Raw genomic sequence first — 26,603 nt, forward strand, 5'->3', positions numbered from 1 at the left:
TTTTGGAAGATCAGCAACACCTGTGAAAATTTTGTTAATTTGAATCTATAATGTAGCATTCACCTAGTCAACATATAATGGAAATAATTCCATTATCACCCCAATTTGTGTTATAGGGAAAACAAGGATTATGTGTTTCTAAAATATTCCATTGCAATTTTTGAATAAGATAGCTATAAAATGACTAGTACTCTGTTTCCATTTACCTACTTTCTGAAAGGTCAGGCCCTAAAATAAAATAACCTCAAACAAGAGAAAAGTACATATAATACTGGTGCTTGCATTTCAGCATTAATGCATAGTTCTTTATTTTTGAACACTTTGAAGTTTTTCCCCCCACCTTTCTATCCTGTGTCTAGCATACAGAAGGCATAAATATCCATTGAATGAAAGATGCTTCTGATCTTGCAGGAGTAAGATGTAAAGTTTTCCCATTATTACCAGAGAAGAGAACAACTTGCTTTGAATCTTCATGATTTTGGCTTTCCCCAGGACAAAAAGTGCTTGCAAGAAGTCTAACTAAAGTTAAATACTCTTTGAAATCTTGAATATAGTAAAACTAATGCATATTTTGATCAACAGGAAGTTTCCAAAAGGAAATAATACTTAAAAACAAAGTTACAAATTACAATCTATTTAAACTTTAATTTGTGCATTTGTGGTAATTTATGACTGCAAAACACTTTTTCTCTTAGAATGACATAGTTAAAGGCACAATTCATTTGAATGCATAGTGTACCATTCTAAAATATCCTAATTTCCTTACAAAGTGCTTGAGCAGTCACTTACACATACAGTAATAGCAAAATATATTTACATTCTATAGAGTTTAAAATTTTAAAATCTGACTAAAATATATATATTTTAAAAACTACAGACAAAATTAGTGCTTTCTTCAGCTTAATTGTGTGAATATACCCTGCCCACTAATTTTTTTAGTGATTGACTTCAATTAAAAAAATTTCTGTACACTGTGTAGTTACAAAACGCTATGTCAGTTTTTAATGCTAAAAGCCTATTTTAGACATTGCTTTTTATGCATATTTGAGAACCAAAAAAGGTGAACAGACTGTACCTCAAAAGGACGTAGTGTTTTTTTAATGTTGTGTTAATACTGTTTAAATTAAAGCCAGACAATTAATCTAAGATCCTCTCCTGTCATTTACCAAAAGTTAACTGCCATTTAAAAATAACTTTAAACAACATATTGCTCCTTCTGTAAGATTATCCCCCAAAGGATGTTGGGTAATAATCAATTAGAAAATACGAATTATCTCTGAACAATTTTAATTGTTCTTAGAGTATAAAAAGAACATGCCAACACACCCTGGGAAGGCTGAAATATTTATAAATGTTTTTAGCTCAATTTTATAAACAAATGTGCTTTCATATTTCTCATAGGATTTAAACTTGAACAATTTTTAAGACATGAATTCACTGTGATTAAATGGTTAATTTCAGTTCCTGAGGTATGATGACCCTAACATGCTAATAAGCACAGAATCAAAGATGTTATTATTGAACTAAGGAAAAACAATGAAGTCATGGACCAGAAGGGAAAAACAAACAAACAAACAAAAAAACCCAAAAAACTCCAGGCAAGTAGAAAAGTCATGGCTTGCAAAAAGACTTTCCTGTAAGAACATTAAAAAAGCCACAAAAGGATCCTCTGATGAGTTTTAAAAAGTATTTGATCAAATTATTTTTGAGACTTTTGAGGTACAGCTTTAGTGTTATAATAATTTTTATAAAATATAGACTGTTTTATCAAAAATATTTATACATTCTGTTACAATATATTGCTTTTGCCCTTAGTAACTGCCAATATAAAATCTGGATCCAGTGGCCTAAAGTCTGCAAATTCACTTAATGTAAATGCTGGAGTTTGAGGTGTCTGCTTGGCCACTGTACAAAAGTGATGAAGTGGTGAAATTAAATAATAAACCTACAACATAGAATACATTACAACTTGCACATATACATGTTCACAGCATGTATACAATGATAATCCCTACGTTTTAACAAAGATATAGTTCCCTTCTACAGTAGACACAGAACAAGATGAACTAGGTTGATAAACGTACAATACAAAAAAAGGCGTAATCAGTTCACTGATTTTGGAAGAAGGTATGACTGAACACACTGAGTGTCTAGACTTTGGGAATGCATATAGGTAACACAGTATCTTGGTTCAGGATAATCAGAAGTCCTCATTCTTAAAATTTTAAGTAAATGCTGATGTTTGCTTGTTCCTGTTCATTTCAGCTTGGTTCAATAAACAAAAAATTGTTTGGCAAGTAGCTCTGTTGGAAAGCTGTGAGGTTCTGTTACATGGTTGGTAAAGATAAGGCAATAAAAAATTTTCTCCTAATAAATATAGAAAATTTATAAAACAAGACATCAATTCATTTCATTACAAAAAAGCCTGAAAATGTGCACAAACTACCACTACATTTTTGATATTACACTAATTTCTTTAAAAAAATAAGAGCATTTGCCTTATTCAAACAGAATTATACTATGTGTGAATAGTAATAGCATCCCAAGCCTTTTTTTTCTTTATAAAAATATAGCTAAGTGAAGTTAACTGATTAATTTTCCTTTCACTTAAGGCAGGTATCGGCAAAGACAGGGACTGCAGAGGAGTGATTTTCTTCCCTCTTTTTAAAAAACAATAGATTATTGATCCAAAAGTATTAATTTGTGATAGATTTTCATGGCTGATGCTCATTCAGCTTAAACTCCATGAAATTGTTTCCAGTGCTCAGATTTATGTTGAAAATACATTGAGAAGCCACTTTTCAAGAAGGTATTAAGAGTACTTTTTAAACAAATCTTTGTGTGTTTAAAAAAAAAAAAAGAAAAAGAAAAAATCGGAAGCTACTGGTGGCACAGAGAGCAAATGAAGGGTTGCTATTTTTAAGAGGTCATCGTGTGAGTCAGTCTGCTTGGTTTCACAGTGTCTAGGAACTTAACACCAATCAGCAATGTAGTCAAAATCTCTGAACATTTCTTGCTCCTCTTCTGAAAGTATCCTTGGTTCTCGAGGTGGAGTCAGAATAGGTGCTTCTGAGGTAAATTCATCATCAAAATTACTAACGTCTTCCCGTCCTCTAATAGTAGGTACAAATGGCGGCTTTACTTTTTTGTCCATCAGAGCACTCCAATCAATTAGCTGGATTACAAAATATAAAAAGACCAGTTTAGTTTCCTATTCCTAACTGCTACAGTTCCATAAAAACATTTAAGCTTTCATACTTACCCGGAAAAATGGGTGCTTTTTGACATCCTCTGCATCTTTCTCACCAGCTCCAAGGCGCCGCTCAGGATTTCTTCTTAATAGCTAACACAAAGTAAAAGGAGTTAAAACCAGCGACTTCACTGATAAGGATTCTTTTAACTTGCAAAGATTTAGATTTTATTTTTTTGGTATGTGTTTGTCTAAACCAGGGTGTCCAAACTGCGGCCCACAAGCCAACTGCAGCCCGCAATCCATTTTTAATTGGCCCGCAGCAAATTCCAAAAATATATTTAGTTTACTTAAACCAGGTGAGGCAATACTACTTCACCTCGAGTGGGTGGCCGGGCTGTTTGTATATTTTACCACATATGGCTCTTGGTGAAAAACGTTGAAAAAAGTTTGGACACCCCTGGTCTACAACATGCAACATCTATTCACAGAAAAACTTCTAAAGTTCTTTTGGGAAATGTCCTTCAATATAAAAAGTTTAAGTAGTTTATAAACCATTAATTCTTACCCTTCTCATTATTGAAATGGCTTCTGTAGATAAGAACCTTGGATACCTTACTTCATCATTTACAATACTGTCAAAAACCTCCTCTTCATCATCACCAGGAAAGGGAGACTAGAAGAAATATCTCTGAGTAAGTCAAAACAAGTTTCAATACAGTGAAATCTTATAACCTATCCAAAGTACAATCAAGAACCAGGTAGCAAAAACAAAAAACCAAACCCACCAAAACACCAAACATACAAGGATTATAAGAAGTCAAAATAGACATGTATCTATTACCCAGAGGATATCCCATATATTGTTACTGTAATCTTCCTTAAATTTATTTCACGGACCTTAATTACAAATTTGATTATATTATATAATATCGTTTTCCATATAATTTAATTTCATTCTATTTTATTTCCTCCATTTGTTCATTTATCTGGCCAGACAGTCAATATTTTGAGTACCTAACAGATACTGGGAAATATTTACATACTAGAGCTCAGTATTGTGAAAAGCAGAAGGAAATTGTTAAGGTGAATAAGGTAATAAGCATTACTACAGAGGAAAGCACAGAGTTTGTGGAAATACATCAGATATGGATGTGCTTTAAATTTCACAGTCAATAGCAAATAATGGTTGAAAACACAATTAGAAATTTTGCAGACATAATGACTGCACTAAGCAGCAGCTGCCAAAAAAAATTAAACTGAAAGGAACTCAAAAAGCACACATTTCCAGGCCTATTTAATGTTCTATACGCAACAGATCTTGGGGCATTTCAGTAAGCAGAGTATTAAAATTATTACTCATAATGACAATAAGACTGAGTCATAAAAAAGTAGATAAATTACATTCAGTACAACAATATGATGTATAAAGGGATACATTCTCAACCATGTGGAAAACGTGGCTATGAAATATGACTTATTACTTCAGAATTTCAGATGGCTTAGATTTTTGACTCCTTGCATTTTTTAAAGAATGAGGACCAAGCAGCAAACAGTTATCAATAGAAAGAGAGGGATCTTTGACCGGAGGATTCTGTGAAAATGAATTCAGAACTCAACTTCCGGAAGCTGAAGCTGCCCATCCTATTATTCATATCTAACATAATTTCAAATCTCTGTTATAAAAACTTTGGTTTATTTATTCATTCATTAATTCAAAACACATAAATCAAATACCTACTATATGGGACAATATAATTTCTTTCTGGGATAGTAACAAATCGGGGAAAATTCTATTTCACAAGGATTCTCAATCAGAATTTCACGTGGTAATACAAAGTTCTTTTGTCTCCTATTTGATTAATTTTGTATTTGAAAACTATCATTCCATAAATCTCTAAATAGCGAAGATCCATCTTCATATTTGTTAAGATGTTAAAATTCCTTGTTTATGCAAATAGATTACAAGCGAATAGGACTAACAACAAAAGGCTAACAATTGTGTCTGAAGCATGTAGAAAAATGCAATAGTCTGTTCAGATGTCAAGCATCTAACTTCAGGATCTAAGGTTCCTTTAAACTTCTCTGACACCTTCACTCTCATTTGGCACAGGGAAAGGAGACGTGGTACATTAATTTATTCCTGGAGTCTTTCTAGTCTTCAAAACTTACACAAATTTGAATATGCATTATATATCCAGTGAATGTTCCATTATTTGTAATAATATAGAAATGAGACATAAAACCTTAGCCAAACTTTACTTTTATTAAAGTTAAATAGTATTGCTAAAATTTCACCAATGCTATAAAATTATAAAGTATATTAAATGAGTTAAATGAGTTAAAATGAGTTTTAAGTTTAGTTCTTTTCCCAACTATGCTCTTATGGAGGTGCTAAGGAAAAATGGATTGCATAAAGGAACTGTGAAGGAATAGCTGGCTTCATTGTCTTTTATCGCCTAGTAATTGGAGCTTAATTAATTAGAAGCTCTTAAAAAAATATGGAACAGGAGCTTCCTCACTTGTTCACTGCCCAATCCTCCAGTCACTTTAGAATAGGAGGAAGTAGAATCCATCGGCTCCTAATTCTGTAGTATTTTGCAATAAACTCATATTCTTTGTATGTCATCTCTAATATGGAGGGTAAATTTTAAGTAAGCATATAATTTTTGGTAACCTAGTTAAATCTCATACGTAACTGAATACCACACTTAAAAAAAACAAACCAACAAAAATGTTACTTTTTTGAAAAGGGATTTTGAGTATCCCAAAGCTTACAGAAACAACTATTACGAGTACTTATGGCACTCTTAGAAAGTAAAGAAAACTGTGGATTATGGATAAAATACATCTTTCCATCCTAAAACACCATATAACAGCTTTTCTAAACAGAGGTAAAAAATTTAGATCTCGACCACCGGTGGTAAGAATAGAAACAAGGTTGGGTACTGTGGATTCAATACCCTGCCCTGGAGGCAGGAAAGCATAATGGTTTAGAGGTAGGTTCTGAAACCAGAGAGCCAGAGTTTAAAATCCAAGCTCCACCACATGATAGCTGTGTGACTTTAAGCAAATTATTAAACTTTTTTGTTTCCATTTATACATCTAAAAATGGCAGTAAATTAGTATTGAGCTCATTAAACATTGCTAAAAAATTAAATGAGCTAATATTTATAAAGCACACAGTATGGTGCTTAGCACATGATAAATATTTTAATTAGCTATTTCTTTCCCGCCTTTTCCAAGTATTTATTTACTCCAATTTGACATATCAAAAAGGGCTGTCAACTGGATGAATTGAAATCATTTATTTGTTTGTGATAAGTGCCACTACATGACAAGCACATAACAAAACTTTAGAAATTTGTGACATTCAATAACTTAGTTATTCATTCATTGAGTTACTAATTTATTCAAGCCAAGAATGCACAAGAAAGGTTGGCACTGGGGAAACTGCAGAACAATGAACCAATCCCACAAGATAATTTTGCTTGCATCTCGAGATTATCAAGCCCCTTTAAGTAGTTTTCAATTACTTGTCTAAATATTGACTCTTTCCCAATTCCACCCTTATTTATTATATAATTTCCAACAATTTGTAACAAAATAGATTAGCCTCTTATTACTGCTTTATTTATTAGATATAATTCACTGTTTCCTAAGTGGTAAAAATTTCTGTGTACAACTAGGTTATATCCAGAAATTTATTTCAAGTTTATCTAAAGAAAACATTAAAAGTAACATTTATTTTTGACCAAGATATAGCTGACTTTTCTTTACAGGTATAGAGGACATTCTTTTCATTAGTCTTCCTGTTATTCTATTTTGTATTAAATGATTAGTTATGTTATTATATCTTAAAATCATAAAACCATAGCAATACCAAGATATAAGGAACTATTTTCAAAGCACTGGCAATGCATTCTACAGATAATATAAAAATCTAAAAAAGACAGTGACGGTAATATAGAATCATAAGCAATTATTAGTATATATAAAACTTAAGTTTTACACAGGAGACATATTAAGTTGTTTTATAAATGACATCCTTTGTTCTTTCAGTCATCTTTCCTCTTTTTTTCTCACCTATTTTGTACTGCTTACCTCACCAACAAGCATTTCATATATAAGCACACCAAGGCCCCACCAATCTACAGCCCTTGTATAGGATGTTTCTGTTAATACTTCTGGGGCAAGAAATTCAGGAGTGCCACAAAATGTACTTGTTCTATCTCCATATCCCATTCCTGAAAAAGGTAAAATTTAAATATTTGTTAGCAAAGAAAAAAATCTAGCATAAAAATTAGAAAATATCCTTAGGAAGCAAAGTTAAAGTTGCACATTAGTGCACGGTGATCAAACTCAAAATACATCAAAGACTTTTAAAGAAAATGTTAAGGACTGGTATAGAGAAGACTGTGCAATAGCAACTTTATTATTTAATAGGTAAATTTAAATAAAATTTCCATACTTTATTTTATTTACTTATTTTCTCTTTCTTGTCATTACTTTACAAGTGATACTAAGAAGTTACCACAAAAGGAACTGATTCTGAGCTTAAATTTCTATCATCTTTTCAATTCAATCTTTTAAGTAACTTTATTTGCTTCATTATAAAAATAACATTAAATATAGTTTGAAAAATACCAAATAGCAACCCTTGGAAAATCAAGACACCAAATGTGTCATATACTATAGATATGGTATTAATATTTTACCTAACTACTTTTCAAATATTATGTTCTTCATAATTTAGTAATATGTTAATCAAATATATATTCTACACACTGAAAATAACGTGTCAATGTATTCCAGTGTTAAAAGCTCACATAAGTGTTTTCTTATGAAAAAACTTGAAAGAAAAGCCAGCCATTCTAAATTTAAAAAGGTATATATTTTAAATGATTGAAATATTAAACGAATTTGTAAGTCTATATACCAAGACAAAGGGCATAATTAAATACATTAGCACATTAGGGTGAGGGTGTTTTTTTTTGGGGGGGAGCAAAATTTCTTTAATGTCATATTGTTTTTTCTTCAGTAGAATATTATTTTTAAAAAGAGTTGATGCAATATCTATGTAAGCTCTACAAAATCCTTTTAAATGAGTTGATCAAGATTAGGAAAAAGTTAAAGATGGAAACAGAACTAATGTTTCTTGACTTTTATTCTGTGCCCTGATCACAACTAGAACATATTACGTACAACTCGTAAGTCATACTTTTTTTCCCTTGCTTTTTTAATAGTAATATTACACATCTGTGACATTTTAATGTAATGCATGTATATTATGTTCATTAGAGTAATACAAGTATTCTGATAAATACATTCATTCTGATAAATTTTCCTGTTTTGATATTTTTAAAAGAAGTTGAAAGTAGGCCCAATTATCTAGGATTTCAAATTTGTAAACTCCATTTAAGTAGTTAATATCAGGCTATGGAGTCATAAGGATCGTGGTTTAAATTCCAGCTTTGCCACTTGTTAGCCATGAGAGCTTGGGAAAGTTGTCGTACCTCAAAGCCTAGTTTCCACATCTGTATGTTGGAGTTAACACTATTATCTACCTTCACAAGACTGTGTTATTTAAATGACTACGAAGCATAAGCAGCATTTGGTAAAGTGCCTGGCACACAGTAAGTGCTCAAAAATGGTTAACTATTATCATTATAATATACTGCGTATATTCTTCTGATAATGAATAAAAACACATTTAATGAGTCTGGTTATTGAATACGTATTTTTCTGAGTACTTGTTATGTTCTAGGCATCCATGCCAAGGGGTGAGAACATAAAAATGAGAGTAAGACACAATTCTTGTTTTTAAGGAGCTTTCATGAAACTGGAGGAAAACAGACATATATTGATAATTTTCTAATAATAGAGAAAGAGCAAGATATTATAGAAACACTGCAAAGTAGGATTCCTAAAGCTGACTTGGGGATTGGAATAGGAGAGGAGCCGAGTCTCAGGTAACTTTTTTGGCAGGCAGGTGACACCTGAGTCTGAAGGACGAGAAGACGTTAGTCAGCAAATGAGAGTTGTGATGGGTGACAGTGGTGGAGAGACATAGACAAAGCAGTTCATTGCTGCTGAAGCAGAAAGTACTAGGCAGACAGCAGCAAGAGGTCTGGCTGGATAGGTTGGCAGGCAGATCAGGAAGGGCATCGCATATCACATCTTTGCCATTGAAGGATTTTCAGCAGGGGAGTGCCATAGTCAGATTTCTATTTACGTGGGCCTCTAGCATTTTTGCAATTACATGGCAGACTGATTTGAGGGAGAAAAAGACTAGAGGCAGGAAAGGTTAAGAGGCTATTAGTCTTGTCAAAATGAGATGATGGTTGGCAGTAATAGAAGGGAAATAAAACATTTAAGATATATTAAGGAGGTAGATGTCAGCACAATATGACGATTGACTGGATGTGGAAAACAGAGAAGAGGACAGAGTCCACAATTCCACATTTCCAAATTGGGAGACTGAGAGGATTGTGGCACCATCAAGTATGAACTAAACTATCTGAGAAAAGAAACTATTTTTGTTTGTATAGCATTTGAGGTACCTACTGACTATTCAGGTAGAACTGTCTAGTAGACAGTTGAATATATATGCTAGGATAGGAAATAATAGATTTGGGAATCACACATATAGTTGCTATTTAAAAACTACCATTGAAGAGCAATGGACTAAGGACAGACTCTGAGGAATAAGAGCTTTTAAATCAACAATGTCCAATACAGGGAAGTCCAATAAGAGGAAAAAAACTTTTACTGGATTCAGTAATTAAGAGATCAGTGGCTAACTACTGGACATACACTTACAGAGCTCTTCCTTCCTTCCTTCCTTCCTTCCATCCATCTATCCATCCATCCATTTATTAATTCAACATTCACTGAATACTTACGATGTGCCAAGCACTATACTATGTGCTATGGAAACAAGCAGCTACCAGTGTAGAGGAGACAGACAATGTTCATTATAATATAATGTATTAAATGTAAATACCAATATCTGTTAGGCACTGTGCCACATACTTATCTCTGATTCTCATAATACTCCTAAACAAGAAGGATTATATTTATTTTGTAGCCGAGGCAATAGGCCAAATGAGGTTAAAAATAACTAGTCCAAAGACACAGAGCAAATAGGTGGCAGAGCCAGAATTCAAACCTAGGACTATCTGGTACCTATGGCCATGTTCTTTACACTTTCTTATACTGATTCTGATTCATAATTCCTCAGTTTACTTATTTATTGACTTTTGAATATATAGAAAGGATTCTTGAGATATGTATTTTTTTTCTATTTAAAAATGTTAAAAGTTTTAAGAAGCTGGAGAGAAGTTATTAGACCTATGTAATTCACTCTGTACAGGCCCAATGAAGTGAAAACTTTGGTACTAAACCAATGTTTTCTTAGAGTAGTGATAGAATTATATTAATCAAGGAGAATCTTAGTTTTATAGTATGATTTCTGAAAACCTAACCTTATTCATATTCACAGAATTCTTAATGTCACAATTAGGTTATATGAACAATCTGTAATGTCTTAATAAAGACTAAATTAAAATTAAAAATAAATTTTCCTTTCCATAGACAACCCTGAAAACTACCAAAGTACAAAGGAATAATAATCTATTAGAAATGGAACTTTAAAATGTCTAATTACCTTCTTTGCAAAGACCAAAATCAGCAATTTTCACAAAGCCTTCTGTATCTAGCAATAAGTTATCCAACTTCAAATCTCTGTTTAGGATAAAAAAATGCACAATGAAAAAAAAAAATCAATAAAATCAGTAGATATAGTAATGAAATCATTTCATCAGGAGCTATACTTTTCTTTTTACTAAAAACAACTTTCCAAGTTACAATTTGAGATTTAAATGCTGTATTGCAAACATTAATTTTTATTCCTTTTAGAAACTTCATTATGCTGCATAATATATTTTCTGAATAATTCCCCCCTCCCCGTTATACAGAAAAGGAAAAATGTATTAAAAAAGGAGTTTTTATTGATTTAAACATATATTTTAAAGCATGAAAGGAGGTCAACCATCTTTAATTCAGATTTTATTAGTTTGTTATTTGTGATAATCTTACTTGAATTAAGTTTGAAGTTTGCCTACATATCACCCATGGGATGTCTAACAGTATAAATAAGGTGCGGGGGTGGGGCAGGTTTAACTTTCTAAGAGAATAATTCAAAATAGATAGCTATCTGTCCATACTGATTAGAAATTAAGTTGAAAATATTTTATCCTTTGAGTAAAATCAGACCACAAGGAAACCCTTACGTTGAAAATATTGTTAGAAGTTTGAATAAACTAATGTTCATAGTCTCCTAATTATGACTAGCCCTCCCATAATTTGTCTAGTCTAGAGCAATGCTATTCCAAGTGTTGTCCCTAGACTAACTGCTGGGCTATGAGCTGCTTTATGGATGTGCAATCTGAGAAGGAGCTTGTGCCATACATAAATCAGCTATGTCACCAAGTACACTGTTTAGCTGACAGCAAGACTTAATGAAGGCAGCAGGGTAATGTTTTACATTCTGGTCTAAGCTACTTAGCTTATCACGGACAAATTGTGAGTAGCACTAGTCTATAAGTTTTCTGCAGTGGATCAACTGAATGTAAAATATTCACCAGGATGAATATTGTTGGTAAACTGTGTTATCACAGGCCAACTAGTAATTTCACTATTCTAATTAATGGGTAGAGGTTCAGGAACTAAATGGGTCATCACATATGTATTGTGTTAACCATGTCTTCAAAGTTATGGAGTTTAACTGTTTTAGAGGTCACTAAAATGAAAATCAAGAAGCTGATTAAACACAAAATATCCTTCTTAGTTATCTTTAATTCTAATTTATACCAAAGTAAGCCATTAGAAGGTATTAGAAAGTACCAAACTTTACTTACCTATAAACAATTTTGTGTTCATGTAAATACTGCAACCCAAGAACAACACATGCAGCATAAAATCTGTTTGAAGAATTAAATTTTAAAAAGTTTAATAAATTCCACTACTTTTTAATCAGAATTTAAAGCAGAATTCTGTAGTAAACTAATTTCACAAATATTTACTTAGTTCTTACTCTGTGCCAGACATAGTAAGATGTGCTAAATACTGGAGGTAAAAAAAATAAAGAAAATACAATCTCTACAATGGAAGCCATTAACTTTGCCTGATGGAGTCACTGTAGTCCTTGACGTGCTTATGTAGGAGAAATTACAATATGCCATTAAGGGCAGAATGATAGTATGAAAAGTCCGTATTTTGCCATATATTATATAATGCGCTCCTGTGTATAATGCGCACCCACATTTTTGGCCCAAATGTTCAGGGAAAATATTTTTTGTTTTAATTTTTTAATTCAAATTTATTTGTTTACATTTAGGTATTTGTTTTTTGTATTACAAAGGAATTTTAGCATTTATTTTTTTTAACATATTATGGTACAAGATTATGTAACAAATAATTACAAAACACAAGAACAGATACAAAGTACAAGAAATTTTATGTACTGGTAATATATTTACAATATTTATGCATCACAGAAGGCCAAGAACTCTTCCTCGTTGCAAGTTCATCGTAAGTTTAACAAAACTGATTATCGTAGTCCAGGGTATTATTTTGCATACGGATTTCACTACTGATTTCTACACTTAACACTTTTAACTCATAAGCATAAATAAAAGAATTAAAAACATTTATATAGATACAGAATTAGTACTACCCATGTATAACGCTCACCCTTGTTTTTCCCTCACAAATTTGGGCAAAAAACATGCACATTATGCGTGGCAAAATACGGTAGAACTTTCATGAGGGAAACACAAGAAAATCCCTAAGAGGGAAAGGATTCAAGGTATAAAAGGCGTAAAATGTTTGACAACCAATAACAAGCTTGCTGTGGCTGAAATAAAGAATGGGGAAGAAGTAGTGGAGGACAGGCTGAAAAGACAGCCTGGCGTCAAGCTGTAAAGGACCTTGAATGTCATATTATGGAAACCAAAATTTTTTCTCTTAGCGATAGAGAATCAAACCATTTTAATCAGGGCAGGACGATCAGATTTATGTTAGACAGATTTTTCTGATAGTAGTATGAAGGTTGGAGTAGAAGCAGAGGGAAAAATAACAGATAAGGCTATTATGACACTGTAGGTGGAAGACCATGAGAATCTCCAATGTAGTGCCAACAAAGACAGTAAGAGATGGAGTCAAGAGAAACTTGAAAACTAGCAAGACATGACTTAGTATCTCATTAGCTGTAGAGGATGAGGGAGAGAAAAAAGCTGAAGATGACTCTCAAGGTTTCCTTCTTAATGTAATGAATAGGTAAAAAAATATATAGAAGAAGCCAAACTTTTGTGGAGAAAAATGAATTGGGCTTTAGACATGTTGACTCTGAATTGCCTTGGGGGCAGGTGAAGAGGTCTAGAAATTGGATAAATGAGTTTGGATCTTAGGAAAACTTAAGCCCAGGGAGAATATTAACTCTTGAATAGGACCATGTTTGTCTTTTTCATTGTTTGTATGAAATGCTTAGCATAATGCCTGACATTATGTACAGTAGGTGTACTGTACTGTATTTGTACAGTAGGTGTACTGAATGAGGAGATAGGTAATAAATGAGTAAATTTAAAAATGCAGATCTGTCTTCAGTGTAGAACAGCTGAATAGGAGAATCAGTTTTTAATTATACATATAATACATGCATATTTTCTCTATAAAATACATTTAATACCCCTGCACAAAGTACAATATTTCATTTATTCATCTCACCTTAATGCCACTAACATCCATAGAGATAACTACTCTTGTCAGTTTGGTGAATGATCTTCAAACTTTTAGAATGCATTTATATGCACATGTAGATAACAGAGCTAAGTTTTGTGTTTATTCTTATGACACATGGGACAATAATTTGGGAGACTTTTAAAATAACTATTTAGAAATGTTTATTTGATAATACATTAGATCTTATATAATTACTTATCAGAAGTTTAAAAGTTATAACTAAAGTCCATTAAAATAAATGTGATTCTAAAATTAATAAGGCAGTTATACATAAATTTTTAGTGAACTCACTTTGGTGGTAAAACAACATTATAACAGTTATAAAAATACTTTTGATTTCTCTTGTTTCATTCTTTGTTAACAGATTGTCATAATGATACTGAACTTAACAAATAATTGGGTAATACTGTTTAAAAAACTTATTTGACTGAATGCTTACTATGTGTCAGGTACTATTAAATATTCTCACTTATCAGCTTATTTAATCTTCAAATCAAGCTTTTAAGATAAATATTTTACAGAAGCAGAAAATGAAGCTATCAGAGACACATAAAAAAGTCACATAGCTAGAAAACAGCAAAGCTAGGAATCAAACTAATTGTGATTCTACTGTCTCAGTCAGTAAAAATTCACTAATCACCTAGTATGTGTCAGCCACTCTTCTAGGTGTTCCACTAGTACACAGAATAGAAATGGTCCTTGTTCCTCCCTTTAAGTGAGGGGACACAGACAATAAAAATGTAAAAATAACCACATAAGATGATTTCAGGTAGAAATAAAGTGATATGGAGAAAATAAAATAAAAAACAGAATAGAGACACCTGATCTGGACATTAGTGACATAGTGGTATTTTATATAGGGTACTCAGAAAATGACCTTCAAAGAAACAGCATTTGAGGTGAGATTTGAATAATTAGAGGGAGGTACTTCAGACCTGAAGTACTGCAATGTATTTTATTATTATATTTCACTGGGTTTGTTTCATTTGTGTATATCAATTGTATTCTCAGAAAAAATAAAAGTTCCTTAAGGCAGAGCTGAATTTTATATTTCTTTTAAAAAAAAACTAAACAAAAACATAACTAAACAAAAACAAATTCCAATGGCAGCACAGGGTGAGACATGGTCTAGAAGCCCTGATTTTAATTTTTAAATATTAACAATTTTTAAATATTCAGGGAACTACTAATAGCCTTCTACTACTTTCTGGCTTTTGCTTTTTGAAAGCTTCATATCCATCAAAACTAACCTCCTATCTCTTTATCTGAAAATTGAAGGCATGACAGTATACTATTATCTGCTCTATATACCTGTAATGGTTATGATGAGAATCAAACAAAGAAGTGAAAGGAAAAATGTTACATAAACGTCAGTTGTCAGAATATAGACAAGTGATGAAAACTCAAGAATAAACCCAATAAAGGTTTACTATTGGTTTGGGATATGTTTTGGAGGTAGAATTAATCGAATTTGTTAGTAATTTGGATGTTGCTTGTGAGGGGAAAGAGGACCAAGAATGACACCCTGTGTTTCAGCTTGAAAAACTGGTCGATGGTACTGCCATTCAATAAATAAGATGGAGAAGACTAGGAGAGTAGAGGCCTGGGGAGCAGTAGGTGAGGTCGGGGGAAAATGGGAAAAACCAGTAGTTCAGTTTGAGAAGTTAAATGAGAAATGCTATTAGCCACACGAGGGAAAAGTCTAGTTGGCTACTAAATGTTGTTAGAGTTGGAAGTTTAGGAGAGAGGTCAGGGCTGGAGATATAAATTTGGTAAACACCAGCATGTAGAGTGCAGTTATTAAGAGCACTTTCCTAGGTTCAAATCCTAGCTCCACCACTTAAGAGCTATAACTGAGATGACACTAGAGGAAAAATATATATACATATATATTTAATCTCAAATGTTTGCTATTTATCGTTATGCATTTGAGTAAGCAAAACCTTCATGTAATATCAAATTCAAAAATTACAAAGAAGGTTCTAGTGAAGTCTGCTTTCTATGTCTTTCATTGGGGGCAATATGCATAACAGTTTCTTTTATATTCTTTGAGATATGGTAAACATATACAAAGGCTTAAAATATATATTTTAAAATTACCCTTTAAAATGCAAATACAAATATTTCATACAAACATATGATAGAGACTCTTCTACACTTTTTTCGTAACTAATGTACTTGAGTATAATTGGTATTTAAAGCCATGGTCCTAGATGGTATTCCCTAGGGAGAAAATATAATAATAATAATAATAATAATAATAATAAAAGATATTTTACTAAAATGAACCTAAATGGTGTATCTAAATTATCAAGTGCGATTTAGGGTAATCCATGAAATTTTCAACATGGACAATAGAGTAAAATAGATATATTTATATGTTGTGAAAAGGTAAGTAAATAGCTTTAACAGTCTTTACAGAGATCTATTTTCCATTTGGGGAAAAAAAATTTAATTCAGAGAGCTTTTTTCCTTCCCAGAAAGAAATTAGTCATGAACCATTCAGAGAAATGTCTAAAGCATACTCACACAGCTCTTGGTTCAGAAAAGACATCAGTATGAATGTGCATCATTAGGTCCCCACCGGCAGCATATTCCATTACAAAGCAAACATGCTCTTTGGTTTGGAAACATGCAAAAAGGTTCACCAAAAAGGGATGCCTTACACTATTCACAGTTTCAAAAATTCTTTTTTCACACATCAAGCTGTAAGAGAAAACATTTAAAAATCAACAGGTTTCTTTTTTAATTTTAGTTGTAAATAGTCTTTAAAAATTACTAAACTCTAAATAAGCAAAATTCTTAACTATTATAATTTTAAAACCATAAAATGTGTCTTAGTTTTGCTACAAAGGCTTTCAAAAATTTATCTACTTGACACATATAACTTTAATTGAAACATATTACTGCAAACTAAAATACATGATTCGCATGACAAAGATTACAGTTTACAATGACTGTATCAGAATAGCACACATATGGCTAGTGGTTATAGTTAATAAAAAAGGCTTAATTAGGGTGAACTGTGAAAATTTATCAGGAATTGGTGAGAGAATTTAGCAACCTGAAGCATAATTTTAAAAACATAGTTTGTGACCAAGGTAATATCAAAGACAGTATTTTTAATTCATAAGTTACAGTATTCAAATATTTTATCATATAATACATGAAGTTGAGAGGTAAACATATGCTGCGTACAATTTTAATTTAGAAGGCTGACTGGAAAATAGAGAGGCAACATGGAGAATTCTATAATGTTTCAAGAAGCAATCACAGGTTTTTCCTGTAAGAACTCTTACAAGCTGCTAGAAAGAACAATGTTCAAATTTACTGACTCTGAAACATTAATTTTGCCTAAATAGCAAAAAATTTTACTCTTCCTTTCTTGAAAATATTTAGTAAACCAACCATTTAAAATTCAAAGTAGAAGAAAACCAGATCAAATATTGAAATACAACTTGGAACTAAAAGAAAATTAAAAAGAAAGTTAATAGCTTTGATTTTCATCACCATTTAAATGTAGTATTGGAAAATAATGTCCAATTGGGCAAGATCTATGTAAAGGATTCTGAAACAACTAATTTACTAAGTCAATCTAAATTTGGGGTAATATAGATAAAGTACTCAGATGAAATAAAACAAACTGTAAGATGTTTTGGGCTCAAGTAGATGACAAACATAGTCTCTTCATTATCTACAGCTTATGGATGAATTACTAATTCACTATGGGTGAATGTATACGTGAATCACTAATTCTCAACTATATGTACATTAGGTTAGACTTGTACTGAACATGTAAATATTCAGAATGCCTCTTAAAATGGTTTTAATGCCATTCTTAGGAATTCTTTGATGAGGACTGGATATCTTAGGCTATTAAGTAGAGGAGAGAGGCTCCCTACAGACCCAAATTGTCACAATAGCAAAAATCCAATCTCCTTTACAAGGTCTTACCTAAATCCATCAGTACACCATAATGTTTCCTTTCTGTGAGCTGCTATAGTCTGTATTATTTATTTTAAACTCAACCATACGTAACCTCTTTTATTTAAATAACTAGTGTATTTATGTTTCATCTCTCTGACTGACTAGTTCCATTCTAACATTATTTTTGTGCACTTCCTTTAGAGTGTAGTACATTATTGGACATGCTAGAAACTTAACAGTTATTTTGGTCAGTGGAAAACCACATCATTAATAAGGCTAAGGTCTTAGAATTGAATTCTCTATATGTGTATAATCTGGTTAGCTGTGCTTTTGTTGTATGACTGTAAAAATATACTTCCAATCCTATTCTATTGTCTCAAAATATGAACTAGTAAAAAAATGAAGCTGAGTGAGAAGCTACTACAATAACATAAATTTAACATTCTTACTCTGGACTGGGGAAAGATGGAACTTAAGAGACAATGTTGTACTAATTTGTAGGTGGAAAATGTGATCTTTGTGTACATGAATTACATTACTTTGGAGTTAGTCCATAATTTGTGTTCATTTAAAAAGAAGTTAATTTGGAATTTTCTATGATCTATTAAAAAAAAAAAGGCAGCTTTCTAAGTAAACTAATAAAATCCAAAGAAAATTTAGAAAGTAAACATAAACGATTCTGCTTAAGTTATAATTAGTTTATTTAGACTTGCAAGTAATAAATATATATTACTTAAAAACATATGCGTGTCTATTTTTTTTTAAAGATTTTATTGGGGAAGGGGAACAGGACTTTATTGGGGAACAGTGTGTACTTCCAGGACTTTTTATCCAAGTCAAGTTGTCCTTTCAATCTTAGTTGAAAGCAGCTAAGCTCCAGGTCCAGTTGCGTTCCTAGTTGCAGGGGGCGCAGCCCACCATCCCTTGTGGGAGTCGATGTGGTTGAGAGGACGCGTTCCAACCAACTGAACCATCAGGGAGCTCAGCGCCAGCTCAGCTCAAGGTGCCGTGTTCAATTTTAATTGCAGGGAGCACTGCCCACCATCCCTTGCGGGACTCGAGGAATTGAACTGGCAACCTGTGGTTGAGAGCCCACTGGCCCATGTGGGAATCGAACCGGCAGCCTTCGGAGTTAGAAACATGGAGTTCTAACCGCCTGAGCCACGGGGCCGGCCCCGCGTGTCTACTTTTTTATTTTCTGAATTTTTTCTTGCCTTCCTCTAATTGTTGCTATTTTTTTTTTTTTTTTTTGCTGCCTTTCTTAAACTTCTCTAAGAGTCAATTTTTATTTCTCCCTCCAAATTTTCCATTTCTGAAATGTTTCTGTACCAGTTCTACTGGAGATTATTTTACTTCTACGTTACCGAATATGTGAATTCATAACTAAAGTTAGATGAGGAGGATTACTCATAAACTTTACACCAAAGTTAGATTAATTTTCAGGAGGGGTTCTAACTAAAGCTCCATCCTCTGATCTGGACATTCTTCTTTAACAGCAATATTAATATTATTCTGTCTAGATTTAATTAGAAAGTGTTTTCCTACAGAGATTTGGCAAAAAGTGGTAACAATGTAGCAGAAAGCTATATAAACTACATAAAACAGCAGGATTAACAGAGGTAGTACAGTTTCCTACTACTTTAGGAAACAGATGAATTTACTATTGATGGATCTGGAACAAAGCAAACATTTTTCCAGAAAAGAAAAACATTTGACTGTATTATTATTGCAATTATAAGCAGAGTGACATTGCGATTAAAGGTTTATTTTAACTACTTATGTCACATAAAAATATAGTTTTAAAGCATATTCAACAAAAATCCTTTGGAAGTAGTTTTAAATATCAAGAAAGAGTTTATTTTGATGCAATTGAGGAGTATGAGAAACAGGTAAAAAGTAAATAGGCAAATCTAGAAGAAAAAAATTTTGTAAAAGGAAATTACAAAGGAAACCCTCCCTCATTTTTTAGGGTCTATCCTAATTCTGAGACCTTCCCATACGATGGAAAAAAGAAAACATTAAAAGTAGTAATTTGATATATCTATATGGCACTTAATACAATTCAGTAGGGCAAGTATTAAAAAAATATTTTTTAAAATATGTGGGGTAATAGAGGCTCACAGATGTTCAATGAATTGCCCTAGGATCAAATGATTAATTAAGAAACAATCAGGACTAGAGAAATCAGTCTTCTCACTCACAGCCGTAGGCTCTTTTCATTTTACAGGGCTGTCTTCCATTAATATCAATTGATACTTCCTAGTGGTTTAAGAAAAATACTTCTAAATGTCAAATGATAGCCTCTTTCTGCAACAAGTATGCTATTTGTTATACAATAATTTCCATATTTTATCACCCTATTTAAGATAGTCTTTTAAAAGTATATTCTCTAACCTAATTACAATATTATACCCAAAGTCCCGGCATTTTAATAATTGTAATATATAGATGTATCCATATCAATTTATATTTATTAAACCCAGAAAGGTTAAGATGCTATGGTCAAAAATATCATTTTAAGAGAAAAAAAATATAAGTGCATTGTAAAAAGTAGAATGTATTAACCATTCAGTTAACTGCAGATTATCTGTAAATGACATTTTATGACTTCTGTAAGATGAAATGGGAAATAGCCTCACTCGACAACAGTTAAATAACAGTTCCTATTCCATATAAACACTTTAATATCTCCAAGCATAAAAAACTTAACAGAATTAGTTTAAATATTTCATCATTTTTCCTTGGTATCCCTAATCAGTAAATTGTCATAAGAAGGGAAAGAAGGAGTTGGCCCAAAAGAAAAAGAGTATTTAATTAATGCCTACCATATGTCAAGTATAGATACATTATTTAGTTTCTTCACATATTATTACAAAATAGAAAGTTTGCTATTGCAATCTACACATCGATTTTCATATTAAGTCACAACTTCAGAAAAATAAACAATTTCGTTTTAAAAAAACTAACCTATCTACTTCATCTCGAGCCACAATGTCTCCTTTCTTTAGGGCTTTTATAGCAAACATCTCATTTGTGTGTTTATATTCAGCCAAAAGCACCTGAAATGAGATTAAAATAATTATTTCCTATTTGGGTTACTGCTTTTGTAGGTATCACAAGAAAATGTAAAAGATTACCTTTCCAAAATGTCCTCTACCCAAGACGGCACAACATCTGAAATCTTGTAGATTAAACTGGAACATTTGTTGAGATCTGAAAACAGTAATGTCAATTAAAAATAAGCCAAAAGTATGGGACAAAACATGTAGTAACAAAGCTGTGTACATATTCTTTACCTTCTATCCTCAAGTTCTCGAATACCACCATATTCTAGGCCTGATTGAGGAATATCAGGTTCATATTCAGATTGAGATTTTGGAAGTACACTATTTCTGTCATTTTCAATATCAAAAACAGTTTCTGAATCCTGTAAAATATTAAATACTCATGAAATCATAGCAACATTCAGGAAACAACTTATTTGGTAAGCATAAAGTTAAAGAAAAAAATGTCAAGAGTCAATAGAAATATTAACCAAGCCAGAAGATGAAGAGTGTTTCAGGCAATATGTCATATAATATTAACCATGTTCTTATGTTCCTTCTATCTTAAGCATCCTATTTCATCTTTATGGGCCCATGAGCATCCAAAGGATTTTGTTTCACTCATGAGAAACACAAAAACACAGGCAACTTTTAATTAATTGAAATGTATACGTCATTCACTATGATGATTTTACTGGGAATTCAAATGGTGAAAATACAAGGTTTAAAATGTCTTGCCTGTCCTGGTGTATCCAAATCTCTTAATGCAGCAGATTCATTTATTTCTCCAAGGGAAGAATCACGTGGTGGGGCCGGAGGAGGTTCAGGTTCAAGATCAAAGTCCAATTTGGTTACTGTAGAATCACTTATAGAAGACAGAGTAATTAACCAAAAACAGTAATCAGAAATATATATTTTAAATAGCTTTAAAATTAAGACAAACAATTTTATTGTTTTAAAAGTAAGCACCACACTAATTTCAAAATACCATTTGGAAAAAAATGTGACTTTTAATAGACCCTCTGTAATCAATATGTACCAATGGCAAAAAAATTATTTTATCGAATTGATGCTTAAAAAAATCTTAGATACATACCTAGCTGGAGGTGCTAGTTCAGGCATGCGTACATCAACCACTGGCACTGTAGCAGGCACAGGGGCTTGAGGGCTGAAGGTGCCAGAATGATTTACTGTAGGAATAGCTCTTCTCACTAGCCTTCCCCAAGTGGCAATATTAATATTCATTTGAGGAGCTCTGAGAAATGTTTTGCCTGTGGATATTGTGAAGAAAGAAAATAGAATAATATTTATATATATGACCAAAAGCGATAATTTAAAAATTCATTGGTTTATAATTTATGAAGAACAAACAAAATTTGGCACTTAAAAAACAGTTAACTGTTTATTAAAGGCTAGTGCAAAATACCAAAAATCGTTTTAAAAAATAGGTAGAAACTGTTTTTTCAAATCTAGTAATAATATGCGTGGTTAAGATTTAAAAAAAAAAAGGATTCTTATATTTTAGAGATACTAACTGTAATATTTAAGGATAAATCAATATGATATTTAGGTTTGCTTCAAATAATCTGAGGAAGCAGTGAGTGAATGAAATATAGTAAAACAAAACTGCCATGAGTTGACTGTTGAAGCTAAGTGACAGCACACTGCACGAGTCTCTCTACTTATGGATATGTTTGAAATGTTCCTTAATAAAAAGTTAGAAATGAATGAACAGTAACAAAAACAAAGATGGATATCACTTTTTAAATAGTATGTAAATTTTCTATATTTAAAAAAACACCAAAATAGTTATTATTTGAGTTCTTAGTAATTTACCTTGCTGTTTTGAAAAAATTTTCTTTTGTCTTTGGAGTTTTGGTCTTCTTTCAATAACTGGATTAAAAAAGGTAACCTGCAGTGAAGAAAATTCAAACTGATATGAATATAGCATTGGATTTATAGTTCATGAAATTCACTATACTACTAAGTTTTGAAACTTAAGAGAATCTTAGATACAATTTAGTCCAACCCCCTCATTTTCTAGATGAGAAAACAGACCTAGAAGGGATAAATTCTTTGTTTTAAGGTAATATACCTTTTCAGTGGCAGAATTGAGCCAAGATTTCAAGTTGTCTGTTGTTTAGCCTAACAATCTTTCCACTCCTACATCATGCTGCATACATATATAATTTTTTAAATTTTTTATCTTTATTAAATTTATTGGGGTGACATTGGTTAGTAAAATTATACAGGTTTCAAGTATCCCTTTCTATAATACATCATCTCTATGAATTGTGTATTCACCACTTAGAGTCAGTTTTCCTTCAGTTGTAGTTATGCACATTTAATAAAATACATTTATTACCTCTGCAAATAAAGTACCCTGTGGTTCCAAATAGAGACACATGCCATGCCGTTGGTTGTCTAAAAAATCTTCTAACCTCAGAAATTTTACAGCACACAGAGATCGCCAATCACGCCAATAAACTGAAATTTCCAGTTCACGTGACTAGTATAATTTAAAAAAAAATAAAGAAAACAGAGAAGACATCATTGGACACACACTTGAATAAAATATCACAAAAATATAAAATACAAATAAACAAAGATAACACACACAGTGATTGCACTATTATAAAAGGTGTTTTTTAATGTTTCTCTTTTATAATACTACTTTAACAAACACATACATCTTAACTCAAAGGAAGAAATTTATATTCTGACAGTTTCCAGCTAAGTATTCCTTTTATACAAATAATACACAACTGGGAACAACCAATACAAATGAATGACCACAGAAACTCTTTCCCATCTTATAGCTTCAATCTTTCAGATTTTCCTCCTCCATTTGGCATCACTTGCTGTGCTACTGTTAGAAAACATCGGTCCTCACCTCAAAGACTCATTTCAAATCTTATTTCCTTGTCTCAGTGTCAGGGAAAGGTCTGTGAATAGCATTTATTCTGCACTTACAGTGTGCCACGCACTGTGCTAAGCACTTAAAAAACACTAGGTCCCTTAATCTTCAAAAAAATACCATCGAGTAATAGGACTAGTGATAGCAGGGACCTGTGTAGGTAGGGAGCAAAAGGGAAATTCAGACTAAGTTTTATACAAAAAGATGTTCATTTATCATAACTTTAAAAATAAAGGCAAATAAGCAAGACCTTGAATGTCCAACAACCAGGGACAAGTATATTACACCACGAGCGAATACTCTGTAGTCATTAAAAATAATTCTTACAAAGAAAAACATATTTAAGGTTTTAACAATCAATTATTAAATATACTTGAAGAACCCAGTTTATAAGTAGGGGGTCAAGCCATAAACTGACCTCTACATGTATGTTAAAATGTACATACATTTTAATTGTAAATCACCAGATTTCTCCATTATTTTGATTTTTAGAATTACGCAGACCATCCACAAAAAATAACGTTTCCCCCTTCAGGCTCAACAAAATAATAAATTGCTTGTTTCATATAACAACTTTCAATTTATGAACTTATGAATCTTCTTATGTAAGTTCCTAGTATACATAATAACAAAGCTTTTGACTTTAAATAATCAAACTAGTTGATGTAAATGAACACAGATGACATTTAAAAAAATAGAACATAAAAAAAAAAGATTCAGAACACAATGTGCCAGAAAGTCTCCTAGCCAATCAGGTAAAGGCCTAGAAAAGGTATCTATGGCAGTGACTATGGGAGTGCAGGGCCTCCTACTTCATTTCTTCTCTCACACATAATTAATATGGGAGAGAATACTTGGAATGGGAAAGTATGAGTATAACTATTTTTAAGATCAGCAAATGGCACATAAAAGGGTAGGTGTGAATGCTATAATATTCAAGTTAAAAGTTTAAATGTTTTGGAAATAATTATTTTGGGGAAAAACAGAATCAATAATTAAACTAGGGATTGGTAATTTAGACTACATTGTTTTAGACTAGAGTAGGAGTGGTCTACTTTCTCCTATCTTCCTCCACTGTTATCGGAGAGGAATACTTGTTATGGATTAGGCACATGCAAGGGGTACAGATGCTGGGGATAGAATTAGCACTTGGTAAAGTTCTCATACTTTCACACTGCTACAATAACATTACACCTTTCTCTGGATGACAGGAGGTGCAGTCACCTCATTTGTATTTAACCCAACCAACTCTGGTAAAATTCTCATTTCTCTATCTTCTCTTTATTCCATGCTTCAAACTGAAGTATGTTAGAAAGATCTGAGATTTGGGATGGAAGGGCGTCTCAAAGCCTTAGGTTAGCTTTCTTGGAATTCTATATTAAGGTTTTAGGATTAAAATCCTTCAAATTTTGTTACTTTGCATTGTTCCCTGTCAGTATCATGCTCTCCAAATTTAGCTCCGAGCTAGACAGAGTAGATTGAGATATTTCACTTATAACACTGTTTCATGAAACCCCAATCCTACTTTAATCCCTAACATCCAGTATGATCTGGATAGGTAGAGCAGGGATATACGTAGCATCTGAAAAGCAAAGTACCTTCTATATAAGGAGATGTCACTAACATTTATTGAATTTAAATTCCATGTGTGACTGCTTATTTGCTGGCAATTTTCCAGATGAAGCAGGTCAGTTTTATAAAGCAGGGGCATGCTGGTAGGTTAATGTCAAACTCTAAAGAGTAACAAAGTTCTAGCAGGAGTGTAATCACCAAAATAGTTGAGCAGTATGATCTGAGCTAGGTACTCATTAAGTATTGGCAAAGTCTTCCAACTTGTGTTTCCTTTTATCTTATTATGAATTTGAACCTAGGATCAAAGAGAAAACTCTGTGGTAGACTTAAGAAATCTGTATGGTTTGTCTGAAATCTCTGCAGGGCCTGAAAGTAAATATAAAAAGGTAAGAGACACTGAATCAGTCCTACACGTAGGAGGAGGAGAGCAACAACTTAAAATGTTGTGTTGCAATTTAAAAAAACCCAGTATCCATCTAGCATAAAAGGAATTGAAGCCAACGAAAGCGGAGGTTCCCAAACTGCTCCCGAGGAACTCCGCAGCAATGGAGATGTTTTCACTTTTCAAAGGAAATACACTGACATCTGCGGGACACTGTTTGTTCAGTTTCAACACCAGAATGTACCACATTTCTTTTGATGACATCGCATCTTTGTTAAACTGGGTTTTCAACAATTGATTTCTCAACAAGAAAAATAAAAACCACCAATACAAAAACAAAAAAAGACGCACTAGGCCAAAAGTAGGAAAAAAGTACTAAAAAAAGAATGTAATTACAATACAGAACGTTTCATCTGTAAACATATTTATATAGTCATAATAATATAAACACTAAATTATTCATTTAAACTAATTATTTGGGAGACTAGGATATGAGTATGAGTAGTTTAAGAGAGTTAAATTCTAACCTTCTTTAATGTAGTATGACTAGATAATTTCTGAAAATTTGAAACCAATAAATAGTAATACCTTGAGATCTTCTCTAATAATCTGTGCTGTATCCTATACCTCAGTCTCTCCTCCCACTGCCACACCAATAACTGCAGTCTTTCCACAATTTCAGCTTTCTGCATTCTCCTATCCTCCTAACATTCTAGCTCACTCTCTCTAGCACACCTCAACATTCACTGATCCTTCAGCCTCATTGTC

The 26,603-nt window shown here is 32.3% G+C and overlaps 1 protein-coding gene across 2 annotated transcripts in view; it reads right to left on the reverse strand.

Moving 5' to 3' along the window:
- Positions 1-261: 261 nt before the first annotated feature.
- The window catches only part of PKN2 (protein kinase N2), a 110,368-nt gene continuing 84,026 nt past the window's right edge, over positions 262-26,603 (reverse strand). Inside the window, exons 9-22 of one of the 2 annotated variants that reach the window (XM_081057462.1) lie at positions 23,330-23,473; positions 22,801-22,876; positions 22,061-22,235; positions 21,703-21,829; positions 21,217-21,347; positions 21,058-21,133; positions 20,888-20,979; positions 16,523-16,699; positions 12,112-12,174; positions 10,860-10,936; positions 7,295-7,437; positions 3,759-3,866; positions 3,263-3,343; positions 262-3,175 (exon numbers count right to left, since the gene is read on the reverse strand). In XM_081057462.1, the coding sequence (XP_080913588.1) occupies positions 2,972-3,175; positions 3,263-3,343; positions 3,759-3,866; positions 7,295-7,437; positions 10,860-10,936; positions 12,112-12,174; positions 16,523-16,699; positions 20,888-20,979; positions 21,058-21,133; positions 21,217-21,347; positions 21,703-21,829; positions 22,061-22,235; positions 22,801-22,876; positions 23,330-23,473 (1,674 nt within the window). In that variant the 3' untranslated portion in view covers positions 262-2,971. The remainder of the gene's footprint in view (positions 3,176-3,262; positions 3,344-3,758; positions 3,867-7,294; positions 7,438-10,859; positions 10,937-12,111; positions 12,175-16,522; positions 16,700-20,887; positions 20,980-21,057; positions 21,134-21,216; positions 21,348-21,702; positions 21,830-22,060; positions 22,236-22,800; positions 22,877-23,329; positions 23,474-26,603) is intronic. The other variant, XM_081057463.1, reaches the window with a different exon arrangement.

Source organism: Rhinolophus hipposideros, assembly GCF_964194185.1.
Source record: "Rhinolophus hipposideros genome assembly, chromosome: 8".
NCBI lineage: Eukaryota > Metazoa > Chordata > Mammalia > Chiroptera > Rhinolophidae > Rhinolophus > Rhinolophus hipposideros.